Source organism: Taurulus bubalis, assembly GCF_910589615.1.
Source record: "Taurulus bubalis genome assembly, chromosome: 1".
In the NCBI taxonomy this organism is placed as follows: Eukaryota; Metazoa; Chordata; class Actinopteri; order Perciformes; family Cottidae; genus Taurulus; species Taurulus bubalis.
The window spans coordinates 25,715,304-25,735,963 of NC_136589.1; the positions used below are offsets into that span (position 1 = coordinate 25,715,304).

The following is a 20,660-nucleotide window of genomic DNA, read 5'->3' on the forward strand; positions in this document are numbered from 1 at the left end:
GCTCCTCCAGTCCCACCCCCTCAAACTCAAACCAGCCAATCAGAAAGCTACAGCACTGTAGCAGCAGCAGCACCAGCAGCCCCTCTGGACCACCAGACTATGTTCCAACACAGTTTACATTTACCATTTGTCAAAACGGCCAATCAGTCATTTTCTGAAACACAAATTGTATTCATGCAATGTCATCTTTCTCAATCAGCAGTTATATATTATCAGTGAATTATTCATGCTTATTTAGGTTTAAAGGTTTTAAATATTCATGGATGCGAAATGCACATGAATTATGAATGAATACGGGGAGTCAATAGTCCAGCTCTATTATAAAATGATGCATCCGTGACCTCATATTTTGTCCCTCAAAGCAATCTCGTATACATCTTGAAATGCAATTAAAAAGGTAACACCAAAATGTCTTAATGTAATCATTTCATTGTTTAAAAATAAATGAAATAGAGCCAAAATGGATCGCGTTAATTACTCTTTAGAGAGTTCAGAGTTGCTCAGGAAGAGGAGAAACACCTGCTCGCAGCAGTTGTTCAGGCTGTTTGGGTCCTCCAGAGTCACCGCTGCATCCGTCCTGCTATCTTCCTCTAAAGATGTCTGAACCCACCAGCATGCTGCAGCTGGACATGGGAGGAGGTTGTAATACTTTGGCATGTTTATTGTAGATCTTGTCAGTGCTGTTATCAATAACAGATGTCTTGTATACACCAACACTATTATCCTCCAACATGCTTCCGTGTTGACATGAATATTGAGGGAGGGATTTCCTTTAAATTTGCGAGCACATATAATTGTAAATTTGAGCAGATAGGATAAGGAGGGGATAATAGGTGAAGCGAGTTACTTTATTCTTGCTAAACAGCTCTCCTGTTCAGTTTAAGTCCCGAGCTGGCAAAGACATTCATTCCTCTTGCTGGCTTAAGGCCTAACCTGTCATTATTGCCCCGTAGCTGTAACGATTTTTTCTTTGAAAATGTCAAGCCACAGTCCATGAGTGGTATAAATTCCTGTAGATGAATCACATTTTGTGATCAAAATGGATGCCATGTGTTATTATGCTGTTTTATTCTCGCTGGTGTTGCTTTCATTAACCGTTTTTCCTTCCCTTAGGTCCCACAGTTCTTTGCTGTGGGGGTGTAGACGTTTTGGTTGGAGGCCATTTACTGCAGTGGCAAGTAGCGGAAATATCTGTTTAGATTAGATGTAAAGTGGTTCCACTTTTATTGCTGTTATAAACATTTTTAGCATATTTTGTGTGCTCCGAGTATAAAAAAAACCCAAGAAATGACGATATAAATACAATGTGTTTGGAAATGCTCTCCAAATCTTTCTCTTTGCTCTTATAATTGTCACTATTGAGAACATTTTTCCATATATTGGATTGCAAATGGTTGAGGGCCTAATGATGTGAGGGTCATGTACCTCTGTTATTCCTGTAGTTGGCTTTAAAATAGGAATTGCTCAAAATACAAACTGTTGAAGTAATGTCTCTCCACAGCTGTAGTAAATACAGTAAGTCACAGTCAAACTAAAACATGTGCTCCACTTGGCAATTTAAAACCCAAAAGGGAAAAAGATTATTTTTTCACTCACAAAAATACAACAGTCCCCCCGGACCATCCATCAGCCACATACTTCTGTGTGACCTGCCTCTGATGGACTCTAAACTAGGATAACTCGAGCTGACTTCTGTGTTGCATCTACATGCCTGCAGCCATAGTATAAACTCAAGAGGTGATGTTGCCTCATTGGAACTGTGAAGGAAGTTGCGTAAGTCGTGTCGTCTGGCCTTTTCTGGGATTTTTGTTAACAAGCACTTAGTCTTCATGCAAACAAAAGAGCTTCACTTGTCCTGCCTAATATAACTGCTACTCAGGAGATGAAATATGATAATAACACATTCAACTTATGATAACTTACATCTCAAGTTTAATCCAGTGTCCAGGTTTTCAGCATGGGTGGGCCAGTGAGCAAGCCCACCACCAAACATGCTGTAGAATCACTCCTTTTCACTAGAGTACACATTCTACTTCATATTGACTTCAGATCCGAGCAGGCATCTGTAGGACTACCATATACCTCAAACAATTATTATTCTTGCATTAGTCTAGTCCTCCACAGCTTTTTCCCAAATACAATACTGTATATATTCCTGCCGTCACATGAGAACACTCTGACTCCACTTTTGGTGTATTTAATGTTCTGACTAGCAAAGTTCCTGCTCAGATACTCAAACACTGTTGTGAATTATTAAAAATAATTTCCAGTGTATCGAAGACTTGTCATGAATTGTTGTTGTTAGCGTTTCTGAATAAACCACACCCCCTAAATCTGCCTTCTCCTTCTCCCAGTTAGGGATATCCATGAGTGCATTTCAATAACAGCAACAACAGAGCTTTTCTACAGCAGACATTTTGAGTTTTGAGAGGAAAATCACAGTTTAAACTAATATGATAATAAGATACATTTTGCCTTTATTCCTATTAGGTAATGTAAGCCATGCCACTGAGTCAGTATGAATGGGCCCTAGATCAGATACGAGAGAGGAATGCAGCAGCAATTAATGATATCAACTACTCAAGTGCCTTACCTGCTATGACATGCCAAACGAGTTTATCCTTGGAATCGAGTCAAAAACTATTCCCTTCTGACAAATACAAGATTTATTGTGGCTGTGTTAGCTCCTGCTCCACTAATTTGTCCATTAGTGAAGTACAATTAATCGGTATGACGTTTGAATGTCAATACTAAACTATTTTGTTTTTGAGTCTTGATTCATAATTTCCTGATCCAAGTCTTCCAGACCTGTAAAATTCTGCCCGTTGATCCGATTCTTTCAGAGGTTCAAGTCACTTGTGCTCAGAGACGACTTTGAAAGAAGTTTCCCCGGTGCGAATACCTACCAAGCCAATCACAGTTTAGTAGGTGGGACAAAAATTGAGGGACATTGTTTCTGAAAAGACAACTTCCTGGTGATTCATTTCAGTGTAACTTCCAATGCCAACAGGCACAAACTAAATCAAAAGTACCCTCATTGTATTGGGATAGAGGCAGAAATCCAGGTGGCAGATATCGGAAAATCAGACAAATCTAAACCCAAACTTTCTGCATGGCTATGTACAGGGTGAGGTGAGGAAATATTATTATTGTTAATCTGAATTTGGATGGAACTACCATATAAAAATACAAAAATTGTAAATTTGTTGGGGACTATTGTCAGTTTCAGATTACCACACGCTTGAGACAAGAGCTGTCACATCCCTGCTGATGTCTGCGGCCTGCCAGAGGGATCAAACTGCCGTGTTGTATAAGATTACGTCATCACTGCTGTTCAGCACACAGGTTGAGCTGAGCTGCTTTAAAATAGATTATGTCAGAACCTCAGAAAGTTTGAGATATTAGCTTGACAAAGGTGTTGTGTTATTTATTATCTGCCACATGGTTTATTTGTAATTTGATTGTTAACTTTCCTCACAGGGATCCCCTTCTTAAAGTAGTTTATTTCCTGATTAACAGCTTCTCGCATTTTAAGTTTTATAATTTTATATTTTGAGTTTTATAATTGTATTTATGTATTCATTTATTTGAAATACGATCAGAGTACAGCATATTTGACACTCAAAGATTGATAGTTTAGGAGAAATGATGAACATCCATACCTCTGAAATTATGTTTATTCAGCAGTAAATATAGAATGTTAGATACAACATTATTTGGCACAGTTGCTTAATGATAATAAGCTGTCCCGTTTCTGTGTGGTAATCTAAATAAATATGCAAGACCATAATTTACTTCCCAAATAAATACAATATAAACTACAATAAAGATGCACCGCATCCACGCCCCACACGGCACCTCCTCAGGAAAAACAAAACAAAAACATACTTTATTGTACTTCAGGCAAACAGTTTCAATGGGTTCAACCACATAAAGATGGTCAAAGGTGAAAAAGATGCTTCATAATTCACTCAAACAGCTTATTTTCCCCTAAAACTCTACCAGGCAAAACAACGAGGAGGCATTCGACGGGCCAATAGAAGGCTGTACTGTGGGCTTTTGATTGTAGGTTTCATGGATGGGTGCAAACACATTTCCAGATCTAGACTCTACGTCATAGTCGGCGAGAAAAAAACATGCCACTACACATCACTAAAACCATTTTTCTCTTTCACACTTGAGCCTCAGATTAGCTAAAAGTGTAAACGTTCATAAATTACACCCAGAGACAGTTTTAAAGCGGTTATATCACCTGGAACTTGAGACATTGGATGTATATGAAAAGTTTGAGATGTCGTCGTGTGTTGAATTGACTCTGTGGATTTTGGCATATCTTTAAGGAACATAATTCCAGAGGATTATGGGTAATTACAATAATGGGTTATTTGGGGAAAGTATAAAAAGACTCAAAATGACAATTTCTTTGCGTATGATAAGTTATTCTTTGCAGAGCAGATGGGATCCATTTTCATGTTCTATTACTTAAGTGAAAAAGTATTTATGTGTTTTGAAACAGGTCCTCATCGTTAATCAACACAACATCAATATACACAATAATTAAAGGTGGGTGTCAAACCTGGCGCTATAGAAAAGGATTTTCTTTCCTCGTCAAATTCTTATCAATGACACTTACTCTTTTACCTGTGTAATAACACTGCAATCAGTAACAGCAATACAAGCCCAGAGACAGGTCACAGGGTCATGACCCCTGATAACGACACACCTTTAAGTCAACATACTCTCTGGAGACAGCTGATCACGAGATATCACTTTAGGGTCAACGGTCCAATAGTCTGGCAGAACCTAAAGTAAACATAGATTAATTATATGTATTTAGTTTTATTTATGGCTTTGAAATGTATTTTTAAACACTTTTTTTGCCTGGAAGGTGATATACTGTCACCACTCTCATCATGTAAACTACAAGAATTGGACTTCCTGAAGTGAAATTGCATGCATACAAAGTGTAGTAACAGCAATAGTCTAGTCCCTCATGGCTCATCTATCGCATGTAGCCTACTACTAGTCAAATTTAATATCACAAACATAACGTTGCTACATTGTTGTTGCACCACAGTTTACAGTGTTACTAGAAAGATAGAAAAGATAACAGAATGAAAAATGGGATTCGGCTCCAATTTGCGTTGACAGACGGCTAAAATGAGTCAAGTCTGCCTGTCACAAAAAGGCCGCTGTGGAGCAGCCTGAAGCATATTCCCATCCTCTTCTCTCTCTCTTAAGTATATATTCCATTGTTTGTCTTTCAACAGCATTCATGTTCAACTCTTCCAACAGAGAGCGGCATGAACAAGTCCATTTCTCTGGGTCATACACACCCACAGTTCTTCGCCGAGACATTTTGTATCGTGTGATAGCGGCTCTTGTTGTCCAGGAAGGAAAAGTCCTTTTCGAAAGCGGTGGGTCGGCAGCAGGGTCTGTTGCTTACCTTGTCCTTGCGACCCTTCATCCTGAAGCCAGTCCGCATCATGTGCTCCATGGTGATGTCGTAGTTGTGCCGGTGGGCCGTGCATTTGCCGCTGCAGTAGCGCAGCAGCACTGTCTCGTCGCTCTCATAGCCGAGACCCAGTTCACTCACGGTCAGCTCCAGCTCTCTCAGCGAGCAGGGCTTAGGCCTCCGGGCTCTTTTAGTCCTTCGGGCCTGGTTGTCCCCCAGGCGCTTCCTTCTCTTCCTGTCGAGCAAGGTTTCGACCACATGCTGAAGCTCGCCCTCTGTGAAGCTCTGGAACATCGTGGAAACTGGCAGAGAGGAGGTAAATAGAGAGGTGAGACAGGGTTTATCTGATTTGTGACATTAATCATTAGTGATAGTTTGCGTGGTTAAAAACAGCCGTTTAGTTTTTCTAACATCATGACAGTCACAAACTAAACTAGCTATCAGGAGTAGAATTTCTTGCCACTCAACGAGGTGAAACCAAAGGGAACATTAGACGTTCCCATCATCCTCTCCTGAAGGTTAGAATGGGTCAGAGCCAGTAAACGATGAGGTGCTAATTGACTGAAGGTTATAGTGAGACATTACAACCTGCTCTGTAAACAACTAAGTCAGGTACTAAGTATCCTGTCTTAACCCCGGGCGCCCTTTCACACGGCACCTTATCTCAGACCAGACAAGGAAGGAAGACAATAACAGTTTATCTTACACTCCGAGAGGAGAGAGTTCATCTCGTCGGCTGAGCGAACTCTCCGATGAGGACCACCCATCTGCCGGGACAACGCTGTCAATTCAGCTGACGATGTTGATGGCGGTGAGGTCTTGGGTGATGATCGCGAGGATGATGTTGGTCTTGATGAGGATGAAGATGTGTACGGGTATTTTGTCTTGGGTTTGAACTGTCCGATAGTGGCCGTGTTTTTAACGAGGAGGATGGACAGGGCGGCGCCACAGAGCATGAAGGCAAAAGTAGCACCTTTCCATAACTTCATCGTAGAACGTGGAGGAGCATTGAAACTCTGTTGGGGGAGGCAAAACAGACAAACGTCAGACATGTTTAAACAGTCACACCTTCAATCATGTAAACAATCTTCTCAACTTGTCACATTAAAGCAAAGAGAACAAAGCGAAGCGTGTTATCTTCCGTGCCGTCGCCTTTCTTTGACCTTCCCGTGGATCCACTTCTCTCACCAGGGCTTTTATTTTACCATCAGTTTACTTTTTCTGATTCTGCTGTCAGCTCATTTTCACTCTAAGTGGGTTCATGATCCGCAAGCTTGACATCTCTTGCTGACATATGAGAATGCAGTGTGTGTTTAATCAGGGCTGCCTGAAAGGAAAAAACACAAATGCAACTTATTTGAACTGGAGGCAGGATGGATTAGTCTTGCAAACCCTTGCCCCTTGAAACCTTTGAAAGGTTTGTGTATCATTTCAAAAATACCTAATGTGAATATAAACGTCTTCTCTGCATTTCTGAAGAAAACATACTTCTTTCTTGTAGAGGTCAATGTTCCTGAATCATCCTTTTAGAGAAGGGCAATCCATTCCTTCCTTTTCAGGAACCACACCTATTTACAATGCTATGTATGATGAGGCCTGAGTGAACATGTGTTTCTACATCCCTTTATCTTACACCGCCCCTCCCTTGCAATAGACACTGCACCACAGCAGCCACAAAAACTCAATTTGCAGGAGTTATATCTTATGTTTTCTCTCTCAGGTTTTTGAGAAGTTTTACAACCTCATTTCTTTGTATTTTTCATATCATGTCACCGGTGAGCAAAACATTTCCCCAGAGCCGGAAACGGTATACTGGCAGTGACTAACAGAAAATCCAGACCAGCCTCGCAAAGTGTTTTGCCAGACTGGGTTCTGTAGTGTACATATACAGGCTGTGTTTACAATGGGACACAATGTCACATATCTTGGTGGAGTTCAGTATAGAAACCAAGAAATAACAAAAGTTAATGAAAATTGTGGTTTTCTGCTTGAACTTAACCTTTTGCAGTGAAGTAAGTACAACAAAAACGAAGAACTATATGCAAATCGGGAGTGTCTGAGTGTTTTGGATACCGCAGAGGGAAAATTCAACGACGTTCCACGGATGAGTTGCAGTGGTATAAACAGCGTATAAACAGGTATAACCAGTCCTATCAGTCAAAGCTTGACTCATCACTCATAACTCCATATGGGTTTGACGTGGTAAGCTGCCGCCGCACAATGAAGGGGTAGAATGTTATTTATTTGAAAGTCAAACATTTCAGCTCACAACCTCATTTGACACAGTCAATGTGGAGCCACGGCTGTTGCAGAATGTCACTCGGTGCCCGGCTATACAGTATGTCTGATGTTCCTTTCTCACCATTGTATTTAATCAGCAGACATGATAGATAGAAGCCTCAATGGAAAGTCTCATTTTGTTTCTGTTGGTTCCACACCAGCTCTTAACACCGGAAAACTTGCTGCTCCTGCTCTTCATTTGAGAAAGTTTCAATTTAAAATGAGCCAATGTTGTTGTGCTAAATGGCCAAGAAAGAGATCATTGTTTTCTTATGTTATTAATAGGTCAGTTTGGAAGAATTACTCATCCATGGAGTTAATAGTTTCACACGGGCGTGATAAATCAATGTCTGTGGCCTGTTAGCTATGTTGCTCATCTTGAGAAGACAATTAGCTCGTAAAGAACAGATAAGTCCTCCGATGTGTCAGTCCCTCAAACACTGGACAAAGCCTGCTCATCAAACACTGATCTCATGTCCTGAAGACTCTTTGATTGTCATAATTACTCCACTCAGAAACACATTAGTCCCATCTGCAGTCAATTGGCGGCAATAAAAGTGACAAGGAGCATTGTGTAGCTTGCGCAGATGGTCCGGATGATTAATCAGTAGAGACATTTAATATCTACCACTAGCCCTCCACTGTCATGGACATAAATATACGGATATTGCTGGTGGGAAGGGGCACCAGTGTTTTCTTAGGAGAGCAACGGAAAGACATGAATGAGTAGTCCACTTCCTGAAAGGACAAATGCTGCTGTTTTCCAGCAAACAGAGCAACAACACAGGGGATATAATGGACCCCCAGAGGACTCTCCAGCAGAAGGAAAAGCCATCCTCAAACTGAGACATAAAAGTGCAGATGAGTTGCAAGGACAACTAAAACTGCCACAGGCCAAACATGTCTGGCCTTCTCAAAGCATCAGCGTTCATGTGCCCATGCTCACTCCTGTGTGTGGAGAGATAAGGCCGCTCCAACGTGTGAGGCCCAAAACAAATGGAAAAGAAAAACATGTTATTCAAGAGGAGAAAAGACAAACAAAGCTTGCAGGCATGGACGTTTTCATTCAGATTTTGTGTTTTTAGTGAGAGTGGGAGAGAATGTGAGGTATTTAAGAAATAGTAGGTCTACACCTGATGTTTACTGTCGGCCTTATGTCACCTGAGGAAGTTCCAGCAGAGTGAAAAGAGTCGCAGAGGATCATTAAGATGTTTGAGGCAAACCATGAAAGAGAACTGCTTGGCCAAGAATTCCTCAGTCTGTCAAAGCCATTCCTGAGACATTATGTATTCTCCAACGCATGCAACGTACGGTTGTAGCCCGATCCTCAAGCAAGCTCTTGTTGTGACTCAAAGATCGCATTATTTCAAATGACACAATAAAATTGATGTTTCTGAGGAATAATTGGGTCAGTGGCGATGGCATTGCTAAGCTGGCTGTAATGTAATTACAGCAGCATGGCACTTGTGTCCTCCCATCCCTCCCATGCCAGAAGGAGACACTCAACAGAATGCCACAGCCTGAGAAAGATGAACTAGCGATCTGTCAGAATGGGGATAAGGGGCGTCTGTGGTTAACACTTTTGAATGAAGTCGGCGGACAGGGGGGGCCTTCTTGCCAGCTTGCTTGGATCTGGACCAACGGGACATGATTGCAGCGAGAGAAGATCACAGAAAAGGAATGAATGAAGAGCGTCTTTGTGCTGGAAAAAAAAAGCAGAACTTTATGTCTCACCAGTCTGTAGAATTTGTAACTATACATTCCCTAAATACAGCCTGTTCTGTCCCTCTCACTCTCCCTCGCTGTGACTCACACATACCATAAACACACACCAGCAGCACTTCCGTGTTTTCACTTTTCTCAAATCACATGCCATGGGCCTGTGTAGAAATCGATACAAAGTCTAACCTTCCATTGTGGTCCAGACCCCCACTTCACCTCCATGGCACACACACACTCCCAGCAGCAGCATCACATAACACTAGACAATCCAGTTTTCATAATACCACTGCTTTTTGACATCTAGAAATGTCCACACGTGCCTCTGCACAACCTCTCACAGGCCTCTAGCTACAGAACATTATTACCACGCTGTGTTTTAGCTCAGCTCCACCCATGTGACCGGCTGTCTCTGCGCTACTCTGAACACACCCCATAAATACCTGTACTGAAAAAATAACAACAAACAGCGGGAAAGGCACCTACTGTGTTGTTCCAAGAAAACAATATGCATTAGGGAGTCCTACAGAGACCTTGTCTTGTCTTTTCCCTCTTAAGTGAGCATCAGGAGGCATGGGGACAGCTAGAGAGTGCTTGGGGAGGTAATAGGGACATATTCCAAAGATCAGGGCGGGATTAGCACTAATGCCTGCCGGCTTTATCTGCAGTCACGTGGGTTAACACCTGGCTACAGTGTTGGTGGCGGAGCACGGGCCTTGCTATATGTGTATGTGCATCCGTGTTAATCCATCAGACACCTCTAACTCAGGGATTAGGCCAGCATGCAGGGCCCAGCACCAGCAGGCGCTTCTTCTTCTTTTACTTGAAAAAAATCCACCTCGAAAATCTGTCCTGCTTTCAATCAGAATGATGAGGTGGAAAAGTGACGAGTTCGGTTAGTTAGAACTGTTGTGTTGGCACCAGGGTGGGCCAAACAGGCTGTAAAATAAAGTGGATGTTCTGAGCCAGGATTGGCTGTTCTAAATCCAGCCTTGATTCTAATGTAACTGAAAAAGGCTTGGTTCTGTCACTCAGTAAGCAAAGGATAATTAAAACAAGCCTGTTGCTTGTTAGTGAGAAAGCTGCTGTTCATTATTGAGAAGAAAGAAAGAGGAAAATCTGTGGGTAATGCCAGAAAAACTGTGATAATTTTTACACACAATCTATAAATTCTCAACAAGATGCCTGCGTCCTTTTAATCTACCGGATGAGTGGTAAAAAGATTCAATTACTATCACATTCCAGGGTTTTATATGGATTAATCCAGTGACCCAACAGCCGAGAACGAAATCTCACAACTCAAGCCTGTTGCTTCTGGAGTGGCGTTAATGAGGTGTGAGGGGAAGATACACTTACAGATGCACATTTGACACCAGTCCCAATTTGTCTGCCCTTTGCTATTCCGGGAAGAGTTGAGTCAAGGTATAGTTCTGACACGCATTTAAATAGCCTTTCTAACAGACAAAGAGGTTACGCAAGGCTTGGCAGGAAAACGTCAACTTGCTTCATCATTTTTGTGAGCCGTTAGATTGATGATTGTTGTCTTGGCTACTTTCTAAAGAAGAGTCCATAAGCTGCTATTCGGGCTGCTAATCTGTCCATGCCAGAGCCTCTATTAACACAACAGCATCGCCTCTAAACCCATGTTAAACACGCTGATGTTACTGTTACAAAAGGTTGACTGCCAACTGGCAAATGCTGAATACCACTTTTAAATATGACCCACGCGAGCAAGCACAAGCAAGTACGAACATCTGAAATATGATGACATTTTACGTGCTTATAAGCCTATGCGCTCCTCAAACTATGAACATACTAATTATTTGCATGCCCGATGCATATTTCGGCAAAGATCTGACAAAAGAATTGTTGATGAGACTACAAGGAGTGGTGCAGGAGTTCAGCTTCCCCTTCAGTTTCCTCGCGTTATGATCACCTTTGGCAGGTTATGACAGTTGAACGGCTCAATTGACTTCAGGCTTAACCCCTAACCGGCCTCTTGGGGCTCCGCTGGATACAGTATAATCTCTAAGTATGATATGGGCTTAGTGAGAAGGGGATCATCACTTCAGTAAAATGCCCATAGTGAGTACCCAGAGTATTATATTTTCAGATCACAAGTTCAGCAATTTGATATGGCTCCTCTTAATTATTTATACGATTAAAGGTGCAGCTCTGCAAAAAGTGTTGATCTCTAAAATGATCAATGCAGAGAATAATGATTATTTGAAATCACTATTTCATAATCCGTCAAAGTAGTGCTCCAACTTCTGAGGAAGAAAGCCAGAGAGTATTAGAGGAGCAATAACGCATGGGAATGAGGTAAGCCACCATGTTGGATAAGTGGCAGGAAAACCTGACCAAACTAATTTGTAATTGGTAAATTATAATAATAATTTCTTCATGTTGCTTTTCCAACATAGTGGCATAATTAGTGGCAAATCAATGGTAACCGCTCTACAAACATTTCATGACAGGCAGCTCTGCACTATTGACATGCGGCTCCAGCAAGGGCCGCTTGTTGACACAGATTATCCAACATGTGTTTTCTGCCACTCAAGCACTTGGTGAGGCATCCCTGTCGCCTTCCCCATAAGCTGCAAGCTTAAACTAACAAAAGAAGATGTGGTGTCCTTACCGTTCGGCCGGCTAATCCAGATTTAGCTGCGTGGAGTCGTCTTCAGCTGACCTCCACAGGCAAGTGCTAGCTGGGTAAGTCCATCATCATCACAGGCGAGAAGCGAGGGCACGACTCCTGCTTGTTCCCCAGAAAATCATCACAACTCCCTTTGCCTGCATGTAGGGGAGGTGTCCTGGCTTGAATCCGGTCCAGACTGTACTATTCCTTCATCATCTTTGCATTTCCACAGAACGCTTTCAAGTTGCAAAGATCAAGATCAACATTCCTCTGGATGTAGGCATGCGCTTCATGGCACTCAGGTGGATCCATTCAGAAAGAGGAGAGTTGAGTCTTTACAGAAGTCCTGGACTTGGCATCGGGTTCACTTCAGAAAACCTCTGTCATCATTCTTCTCCATACAAAACTTCTTGTCGCCCTTTTTGCACAAACCTCAACCTGAAACAGATTAGAGCAGTACACAGAACAGTGTGATGTTCAGATCTCACTGGAGCCTTAACTCTTAATCCATCTGTTGTGAAACTCCTTCCACTTGAGATTGTTTTATCTCCATACCACAGAACCGTTGGAAAGATAATGCACGTCTCCTTACCCCATTTCCAGCAGCAGGTCTTCTCTTGAGCTCCAGGGAGGAGAACTCTGTGGGTTGAGAAGATGGGTTAGGGTGAGGAGGGAGAGCGTGGTTATGGTAAGTGGAGCAGAGAGCTTCTCTGATGCCTCTGCCTCCTGCCTCTCCTCCTCAACTGTTGCTCCTCCTCCTCCATAGTTGTGCTTGCGGGCCGAGTCGGATTACTCCTGACATGATAATCTCTCTGGCTCTGGCTCCAGGAGCACTAAAGGATGCTTTGGCCTGAGCAATGGCTTACATTTACCTTCTGCCGCAGGAGAGTCTGCCATCTTAAGTGGCCAATTGGTAATAGCCTCAATTGGGAAGATCAGAAGGGTCTGCTGAAGCAAGTGTTTTCCAATCTTTTAGCAGGAATTAAGAAAGTTCACAATTGGTTTAAATGGTGCTAAGACAACACTAAATCCAGTTTAATAGAATTATCACAGCAGAGTTGTATAGTACAGCCGGCTTGAGATAAAAACCAGGGATGTTGTTGTTGAGAATCTCACGTTCACGTCCCCTCCAATATAAACTAGTATTTTAGCCGTTGAGCCTTGAGCAGCAAATGAGGAGCAGATGGTTGTACTTCTGGAAGGTATCAAGCTCTTCAGACTGCAATCTAAATAAATACCCCATCCATGGGGGAAATGCGTCAGGTGTGTGGGGTCAGTCATGTATAAACAAAGGCCAACCAGTGTGGAGAAACGTGAAGCGATGTATGAGGGAGGGAGAAACGAGGGAGATACATGTGCTTTTTGGGAGCGTCCAGCAGTCCAATAAATCTACAGGTACAATGTTGATTTAAACAGAAATTGATGGTTTTAGAATTGTGTTCGCAGCCAAAGATGTTGAAATAAAGCAGGAAGTCAGCATCACAACAGGAAGCAAATAATTTTCGAAACAAACATCCCATTCTAATGTCATGAGTCATTCTGATATCCTCGGGCCAAATTATACACAAACGCTTTGCAAAGTTCCACTAGCGAGGCGGAGATGTGGCCAAGCACTAACTTTCTAGGACTTAAATCTTCTTCATTGTTGACTGAGAGAAAAAGGGAAAGTCCAAAGGAAACTTTACCCAAGCTTTGTCTCATAACAAAAAAATGTGTATTGATGGATATTCTACGGTTGTTATTTTGACTTAAAGTGTAGATTTTGTGTAAAGTTTGAAGGGAAGCCAACGCAACATCTCCTCTTCACTTAGACCCTTCATCGCTGACCTGAAGGGTAACACTGTCCCATAAATTACAGGAACATTTATTCTCTTCTTCACATTGGGACTATTGTGCTTAGCAGGTGCAAATCCATTCAGATCACCTCTCTAAAAAAACGTAGAAAACATGAGAATTATTACAATTAACTTGTTTGACATACCCCTCAACTACTGGCTATAGGAGACTATGTAAAAGCATAATGACTTCCAGTTAGCAGCGGATATCGTGCTTTTCTAGCCTTGAAAAGAGACTATCAGCACAGAAACATTCCCTGACATGGGGCAGGAACATTTCTACTCTATACATATTGTTCACAGATGTGTTAAGTTTTCATAGACCAGCCTCCACTGCAATAAAAGTCCAACAGCTGTTAATTGCTAAACCAAGTCAGAGACAATAAGTGTGAAACACGTTATCCCATCCGTATACAATGAAAAGTCTCACTCAACAGCGAAGATTGCATTAGTCACGAAGACCGTCTGACATTTAGAATATACAAGAGAAAAGAAAACAGCTGAGTATGTTTCCAATTTCAATATGATAGGATCCTTTATACATCAGATTGAATCTTTTCCACTGGGTGTGGATGACTGAAGAAACACATTTTGTTTAGGTTTGGGCAAGATTTTAAGGAAGCCCTCAATCAGTTACACTATAAACACACCATTCCAGTCGAGGTGTCATTAGAAAGGCTGGAAATAAGGCACAAATGTGGCTACTACGCTAGTCTTGCACAATATGTGGTTTGATGATTGGACAAGTAGCCTTCAGCCAAATGTCATCTCAGAGAATGGAAAACTACTTTTTAGAGAACCAAAATCTAAACAGGCATTTGTGAAAAAGATGCAGTGGACAATGAGGGCTTTTTTCTGAACGTTTCATGTTGAAAGAAAACACCTCTTTCTTGGAGAAAGTGGTAACAAGGTAAATCCATCCTGGCCTGAGAACAAATATACATTGCAATTTGCAGTTGTGACCAGAAGAGCTGAGCCAGGAGGGCAGAGGCCACTGGCTGGTGGTTCAAAAAAGGACCTTTGTGGATCCTGAGCCACGTTTACTTTAGCACTTAAACACCTCAGTTTGTGTAACAATTTGTACCTTAAGTTAATATATGTTGTACTCTATTTACATGCTTTGCAGTGTATTTACCTCCTACGCAACTACAGCTTGACAAGGACAAAGTGAGTGTTTAAAATAACACAGCTGTGGACACAGCTAAATGCTGCCCCCATCTGTCAGTTGTTTACAACTACATGTCCCCCAGAATAAACAATCTGACACCAATAGAGATACCAAAAACGCAATAGCTTTTTTTGTTTTATGCAAAAAAATGTTTTTATTTATTTTTCTTCTTCGTATTATAAGATGTTGTTGCGTGTTGTTTCTCCAGAAATCTGCCATTGCTATTCAGCACAGGTGGTGTTACTACTTCCAAGGGAGAGCTGGAGCCCTTCATGGTGCAAACGGCTTCCCTCTGCTGTGAAAGCCCTTGGTGCCGTCAGGGCCGTAGGGCTGACGCAGCACTTTTTGCATCAAGTAAGGCGTATTCCTGTGCTGAGCCACCTTGGGGTTTAATGCACTGGCTGCAAATTTGCGACTCAGCACCCAGGGGCTCTGAGAATCATTTTTATCACAATCTCCAGAGCACCAGCTCCTCAAACCAGAGAAGGACCGGCGATTAAAGCTGGTGGAGAGCTGCTTGAAGGTCCTTTGGCTGGAATTATCCCAGGACCTTTGCTGCTGACACATGTCAGAAACTTTAACTGCCGCAAAGGGTTCCTCCTGCACTGAATCCTCTGAGGTTTCAAGTGGATTTTCTTGGGAAGGTGCGTCCTCAGGTTGGTCCTCGTGGTTTTCCTCTGATGGTTCGTCCTTGGTGGTGGGGTGCTTTGACTGGAATCCCAAAGGTACAACACGCATGCCCTCGCCGTTAGACTCTGTCTCCTCTGCTTTCAGGGCGTTGTAGGCCTTACGGACTTCGTACAAATGATCAAACTTCACAACTGCACACAACTGTTGTCTGAGCTCTTTGTGATGCTTGGCATAGCACTTCAGCTCCTTGGGGAGCTCCTTACCAGGATGCAGGATATAGACTGAAGTGATACTGCCATGAGGGCTAAACTTTCGGAGGATATTCCCTGAGAGGGAAGGTTGCTCCAGGCCTCGAGGCGCTGCGTCTTCTTCAGTTGTTTTCTTCATGGCAAAGTTGGAGGCGAGGAGGAGCTTGCTGGTGGGGGAACACAGTAGCCACTGGGGAAGCGGCTCTCTCCGCCTCACTTTGGTGGATTCATCGTTCACCTCCAGAAGTTCTGAGTACTCTGCTGCTGCGAGCGTCATGTACCAGTTTGTGGTCAGGACCTTTATCTGTGACAAACAGCAGCAACCTCAGCTTTCTTTGCATTTTACTGGATTTTTTAAATTTTTTTTTTACTCAAACTGGTGAAGTGTAAACACCACAGTAAAGCACACACAATCTTTCTATGGTTGGAACCAAAATGGGATTTTTACCTTTTTTAAACAAGTGAGGAGCTTGAGACTGACGTAGCCATGCTTGGTCTTCTGCACATGCTTCAGCAGGAAGCCGTCCTCTGCCAGGTGGCTGTCGGACAGCAAATCCTCCAACTGGGCTTTGATCTTCAAGCAGAGCGACTCACCTTCGTGGTCTTCTTCATCTCGGGCACATTGTGCACCGTCGCTACAAGACAACACACAACTCAGCATCATGATGTACTGCATTGTAGATTAGCCAACCATTTGTTTACTAATTTCCTTACCCAATCGGATTAGTCATGGTATCTCCAAAGGATAGTGATAACAGCTCACTGAGCTGTGCTGTTTCTTAGTAAAGTAACGACGAGGCGCAGCAGGCGTGATACAGTTAATAGCAAATGTGGAACAATTGCACCTGGACAGAGTTCATATGGCAACAACAATGTCAGTTGGTTCTGTGGGATCCAAAAGAACCTTTTGTAAAATGCTCCAAGTAAAATTCCACATTCACAATACTATCCTAATACTGTAAATAATAATAACTCAAAACAAAGTTCAAAGCATGTTAAAAAAGGAAATATTGTCTCAAACTATTTGCTATAAATATATGAATAGTATCACTGCTAAAATAAAGGCCCACTCAGAACCACAGAAAGAACAGCAATGTATCAGCATTATTATCACAACACAAAAGAGCAAAAACCAGAATTAAAGGCGTGAATTTCTGCAACTTGGTTCAATTCAATTAAATCAAAAAAAAAAATGATGATATTGCTGGTTTCCCAAATACACAACATACAGAAGCAGTAACGTATAATCATCTTCAGTTATTATCCCTAAATCTGTGTGCTTTTGTCATCCTCTTCAGCATGTTACTGCAACAACAAATCCATCTGTTACCCGTTGGTTTCCATGTTGTAAATAACATCTTTTGCATATGTTATAATCATTACACTTTGGATAAATATACAAACCCAAACCTTTGCAGGCTTTTCCACAGAATGAGTGAGTAATTTCAACTTTTCTTTCGCTTTATTGTTAAGTGACTTTGACAGGCTGGGAGCGCCGCTAGTGAGAAGTAGACTGAGCCAGTTATTGAGGGGACTGAAGCCTTGCTTTGAGAAATACGCCTGCATGGATATACAGCCAAATCATATTTAGATATGATCAGAGCTTCGGAAACAAAAACCCAACACATCTGCTCCATCAAGACTGTGTGGGAGAGTGTGGGTGGTTTGATCTGATTAGATATACAAACACACTACTTAAAAAGATACATAACCCTAAAAAATGACCATTTGTATATCACTCTGTGTTACCTTGAATTCTTGAAGAAAACATGTTTTTTACTCGCAGAATTCCACAAGGTATGAAGAATAAAGACATTTAGAAAAGATTCTTGATGAATTGAAGTAAATGGAGGCTGCGTGTAACAACTGCAAAGCTTTATCAAAACATCTTTTAAACAAACTCTCACACAACAGCACAATACAAGTCCCATTTATCCAGTCGTGGGCTCATTACTTCCAACACATGCATCTTAGCTTAAACCTTACAATCTAAAACACATCTGCCTGTGCAAATGTGTGTGTGTGTGGCTACTGTGAGAAAATGAAACACAAATGATCATTTTGGGGGTAAAGTATACATTAAGGGAATTCACCCTTGTGAACATGAATTGCTCACTAGAGTTTCAGTTGCAGTTTACATCTTTTACCATGGACTTCTAATCAGCTCATCCTCGAGCACAAGTGGATGTTTGTGCCACATGGAATAACTTTTGCTCAAGATGTTCCTGGGATATTAAATTCACGGGAATGGGACGGCTGTAAGGTCACATCACAAAGGATGCAGTTTGTCATACATCAGGACAACCTTTTGGGCAGAATAAAGGTCAACATTCCTGGAAACAAAGGCAAAGCAGTTGCAGTTCCTTGTGTCCTTGAGGGCAAAGGGTAAAGGAGCGAAACTACGAAGGCTTTTTCGGTTAAGAACAATAAGACAATACGAACATTTTGTTAACAGGACAGATGCGTCACAAACCAAGATTTGTACAAAAACCCAATTATTTAACTTTATTAACATCAATGTTTTTTCATTTTCATCAACAGTTTCTTTTTAAATTCCAGTTCTTTATCAACAAATAGAAAACAGACTGTGTACAACAGATTGAACCCCTACAGCACTAAGCATTCACAAGGTAAAAATGAACATTTTAGTTTTTATCGCCAGCATTTTCAAGTCCCCCTCCCTACAACCACCACCACCACCACCACAACGTTTAGGCCTCTGGCGATTAGATGCTCCCTCCTGCGGCTCGAGTGGGAGAAGATGTGTGCTTGAGTGGTGCGATTGGGTGAGGAGTAGTCCATTTTAATAGGTGGGGTGGGGGGGTTGTGCTGTTTTTCCTCACTCAGACGGACAACCAGCTGTCGAAGATTACTATGGTAGTACAGTAGATACAACGGTGTTTCCTTTAATACACACTCTAGGACAGCAAGGCTCTCTGCAGTGTCTCTAGGGTTGGTAGATCAGCGGAATTAATCCTTTTTAACAATATACCTTTGAAGATGTGTACATATCTATGTGTAATTGTACATATATATAATCAATCATAATTATATATATATATATATATATATATATATATATATATATATATATATATATATATATATTTATATATTTATAGTTCTATTTCTGTATAAAATAATATCAGGTTTCAGTCCAAAGGGCTGAGTCTCTTTCCCTCTGGTAGGAATGGTTGATTCTGTACAGGTGCCAGCGTTGGCTCCACTCCGCAGCCCATATGAACCACTTCCGCTCCTTTCGGTCTGTGTGGCTCAACTCCAGCAGACTGACCAGACTAATGGGCAGCGAGGAGATGGGAAGGACTTGAAGAGCAACTTTATTCGGAAATCAGGGAGATTATTTTCTGTCAATTACCCTTTGGGTACAAAAGTTTGTTTTCCTCAGGTAAATTCTCCGCTGTGGAGTATGAAGGCCTCAATGCCATAGGCTTCTGATGAAAAACAAAACAAAAAAAACACGTAGAAATCATGTGCTTTCCATTTCTGTACACCTCTGATTTAGTCTCTTGTTAGGTAATTCACGTCTTGTTTTAAAAGTAGCTACCACGTTTACAGGCCAAACTTTAACAAGTGTGTGCTCTGAAATCAATTTTCTCAATGTTGATTTTTTTTTTTAAAATCCAAAACGGCAAGTGAAAAGGCAATTTTTTGAGTTATTGAACTGAGTAAGACCAAACACAATATTTATGATGCATACAATGAATAAAACAACAATGTCAGGTGACAAAATAAATCTGACAGCAGCTCAGAGAACAGTGGTCCTCCTGTATTAGTATCTAGGAACGTGTTAAAAATACATGTCCCTTGTGCTAAAGTACCCTAAAATATGAATAAAAACAAAAAAGTACCGACTATGAAAATAATGCACGCCCCAGGCTGGGCAGTTTAAGACAGAAGACATGTCTGATGTTAAAATGATTATTAAAACAACAAATATACTAAACGATAACATTTGACAAAATGAATCATAATATTGACAATAAATTTAACAAAAAAACAGAGAGAGTGCTCTCTTAGTGCTACCAGTAGCCTTTGACAATCAGGGAGGTTTGGCTTCGACAGAGCAGAGAGGCAAGCTGCCAGTCTGCGCTGTCGCATCTGTACAAGAGTTGTCTTATTTGTCATAGTCATTGTAATGTTTCTGTTATTATTTTTAAAGCAAAATCTCATGTGGTTGGTTAAGTCGGCGTGGATCTTTGTGATTGGTTGAACCCCGTCAACGGGTCTGCGAGTGTGTCCCTTTCTCCTCCCCTCTGGTAGCTGCGAGGGGTCGGGTTCTTGTGGGTTCAAGTGAGTGGATGGTGGCTGAGATGGGTCACTTGGCACACTCCTGAGAGGTTTGACCAGGGAGGCTGCTCGATGGGAGTGGTTATGTTGCATAGTGGTCAAAGCTCCCCAGGTACTCCAATGCTGCCCTGTAGCACAACTGGTACTGGTCCTGGGGAGGAGAGGAGAGGAGATGAGGAGGATTAGGAGGAGGAGGAAGAGGAGAAGGAGGAATAGGATTAGGATTAGGAGGACGACGACTCCGTAAAAAAGTCTCCAATGTCTGTAATATGGCCTGTAATTGTACTATTCTGGTCTGCCCTGTAGACACAGTATCTATTGCATGTCTGTCTGTCTTGGACAGGGCTCCCTCCTCAGCTGCTATTCCTGAAGTTGCTTC

The 20,660-nt window shown here is 41.8% G+C and overlaps 3 protein-coding genes across 3 annotated transcripts in view; all 3 read right to left on the reverse strand.

Annotated features, from left to right (window-relative positions):
• Positions 1–5,326: 5,326 nt before the first annotated feature.
• Positions 5,327–6,468, reverse strand: LOC306747512 (uncharacterized protein; the record flags this gene model as incomplete). Its single annotated transcript, XM_079230569.1, has 2 exons — positions 6,162–6,468; positions 5,327–5,757 (listed from the first exon to the last, which is right to left on the reverse strand). Exons 1-2 carry the CDS (start codon positions 6,442–6,444, stop codon positions 5,327–5,329), a joined length of 714 nt encoding a protein of 237 aa, XP_079086695.1. The 5' UTR covers positions 6,445–6,468.
• An 8,897-nt stretch (positions 6,469–15,365) lies between these two features.
• larp6b (La ribonucleoprotein 6, translational regulator b) lies at positions 15,366–16,704 on the reverse strand (the record flags this gene model as incomplete). The annotated part of the gene is made up of 3 exons (XM_079232002.1): positions 15,366–16,277; positions 16,422–16,608; positions 16,688–16,704. 3 exons carry the CDS (start codon positions 16,702–16,704, stop codon positions 15,366–15,368), a joined length of 1,116 nt encoding a protein of 371 aa, XP_079088128.1.
• A 1,759-nt stretch (positions 16,705–18,463) lies between these two features.
• LOC306733474 (receptor-type tyrosine-protein phosphatase F) overlaps positions 18,464–20,660 on the reverse strand; it is a 120,310-nt gene continuing 118,113 nt past the window's right edge. The window contains exon 33 of the mRNA XM_079214718.1: positions 18,464–20,432. Coding sequence (XP_079070844.1) covers positions 20,364–20,432 — 69 coding nt within the window. The 3' untranslated portion in view covers positions 18,464–20,363. The remainder of the gene's footprint in view (positions 20,433–20,660) is intronic.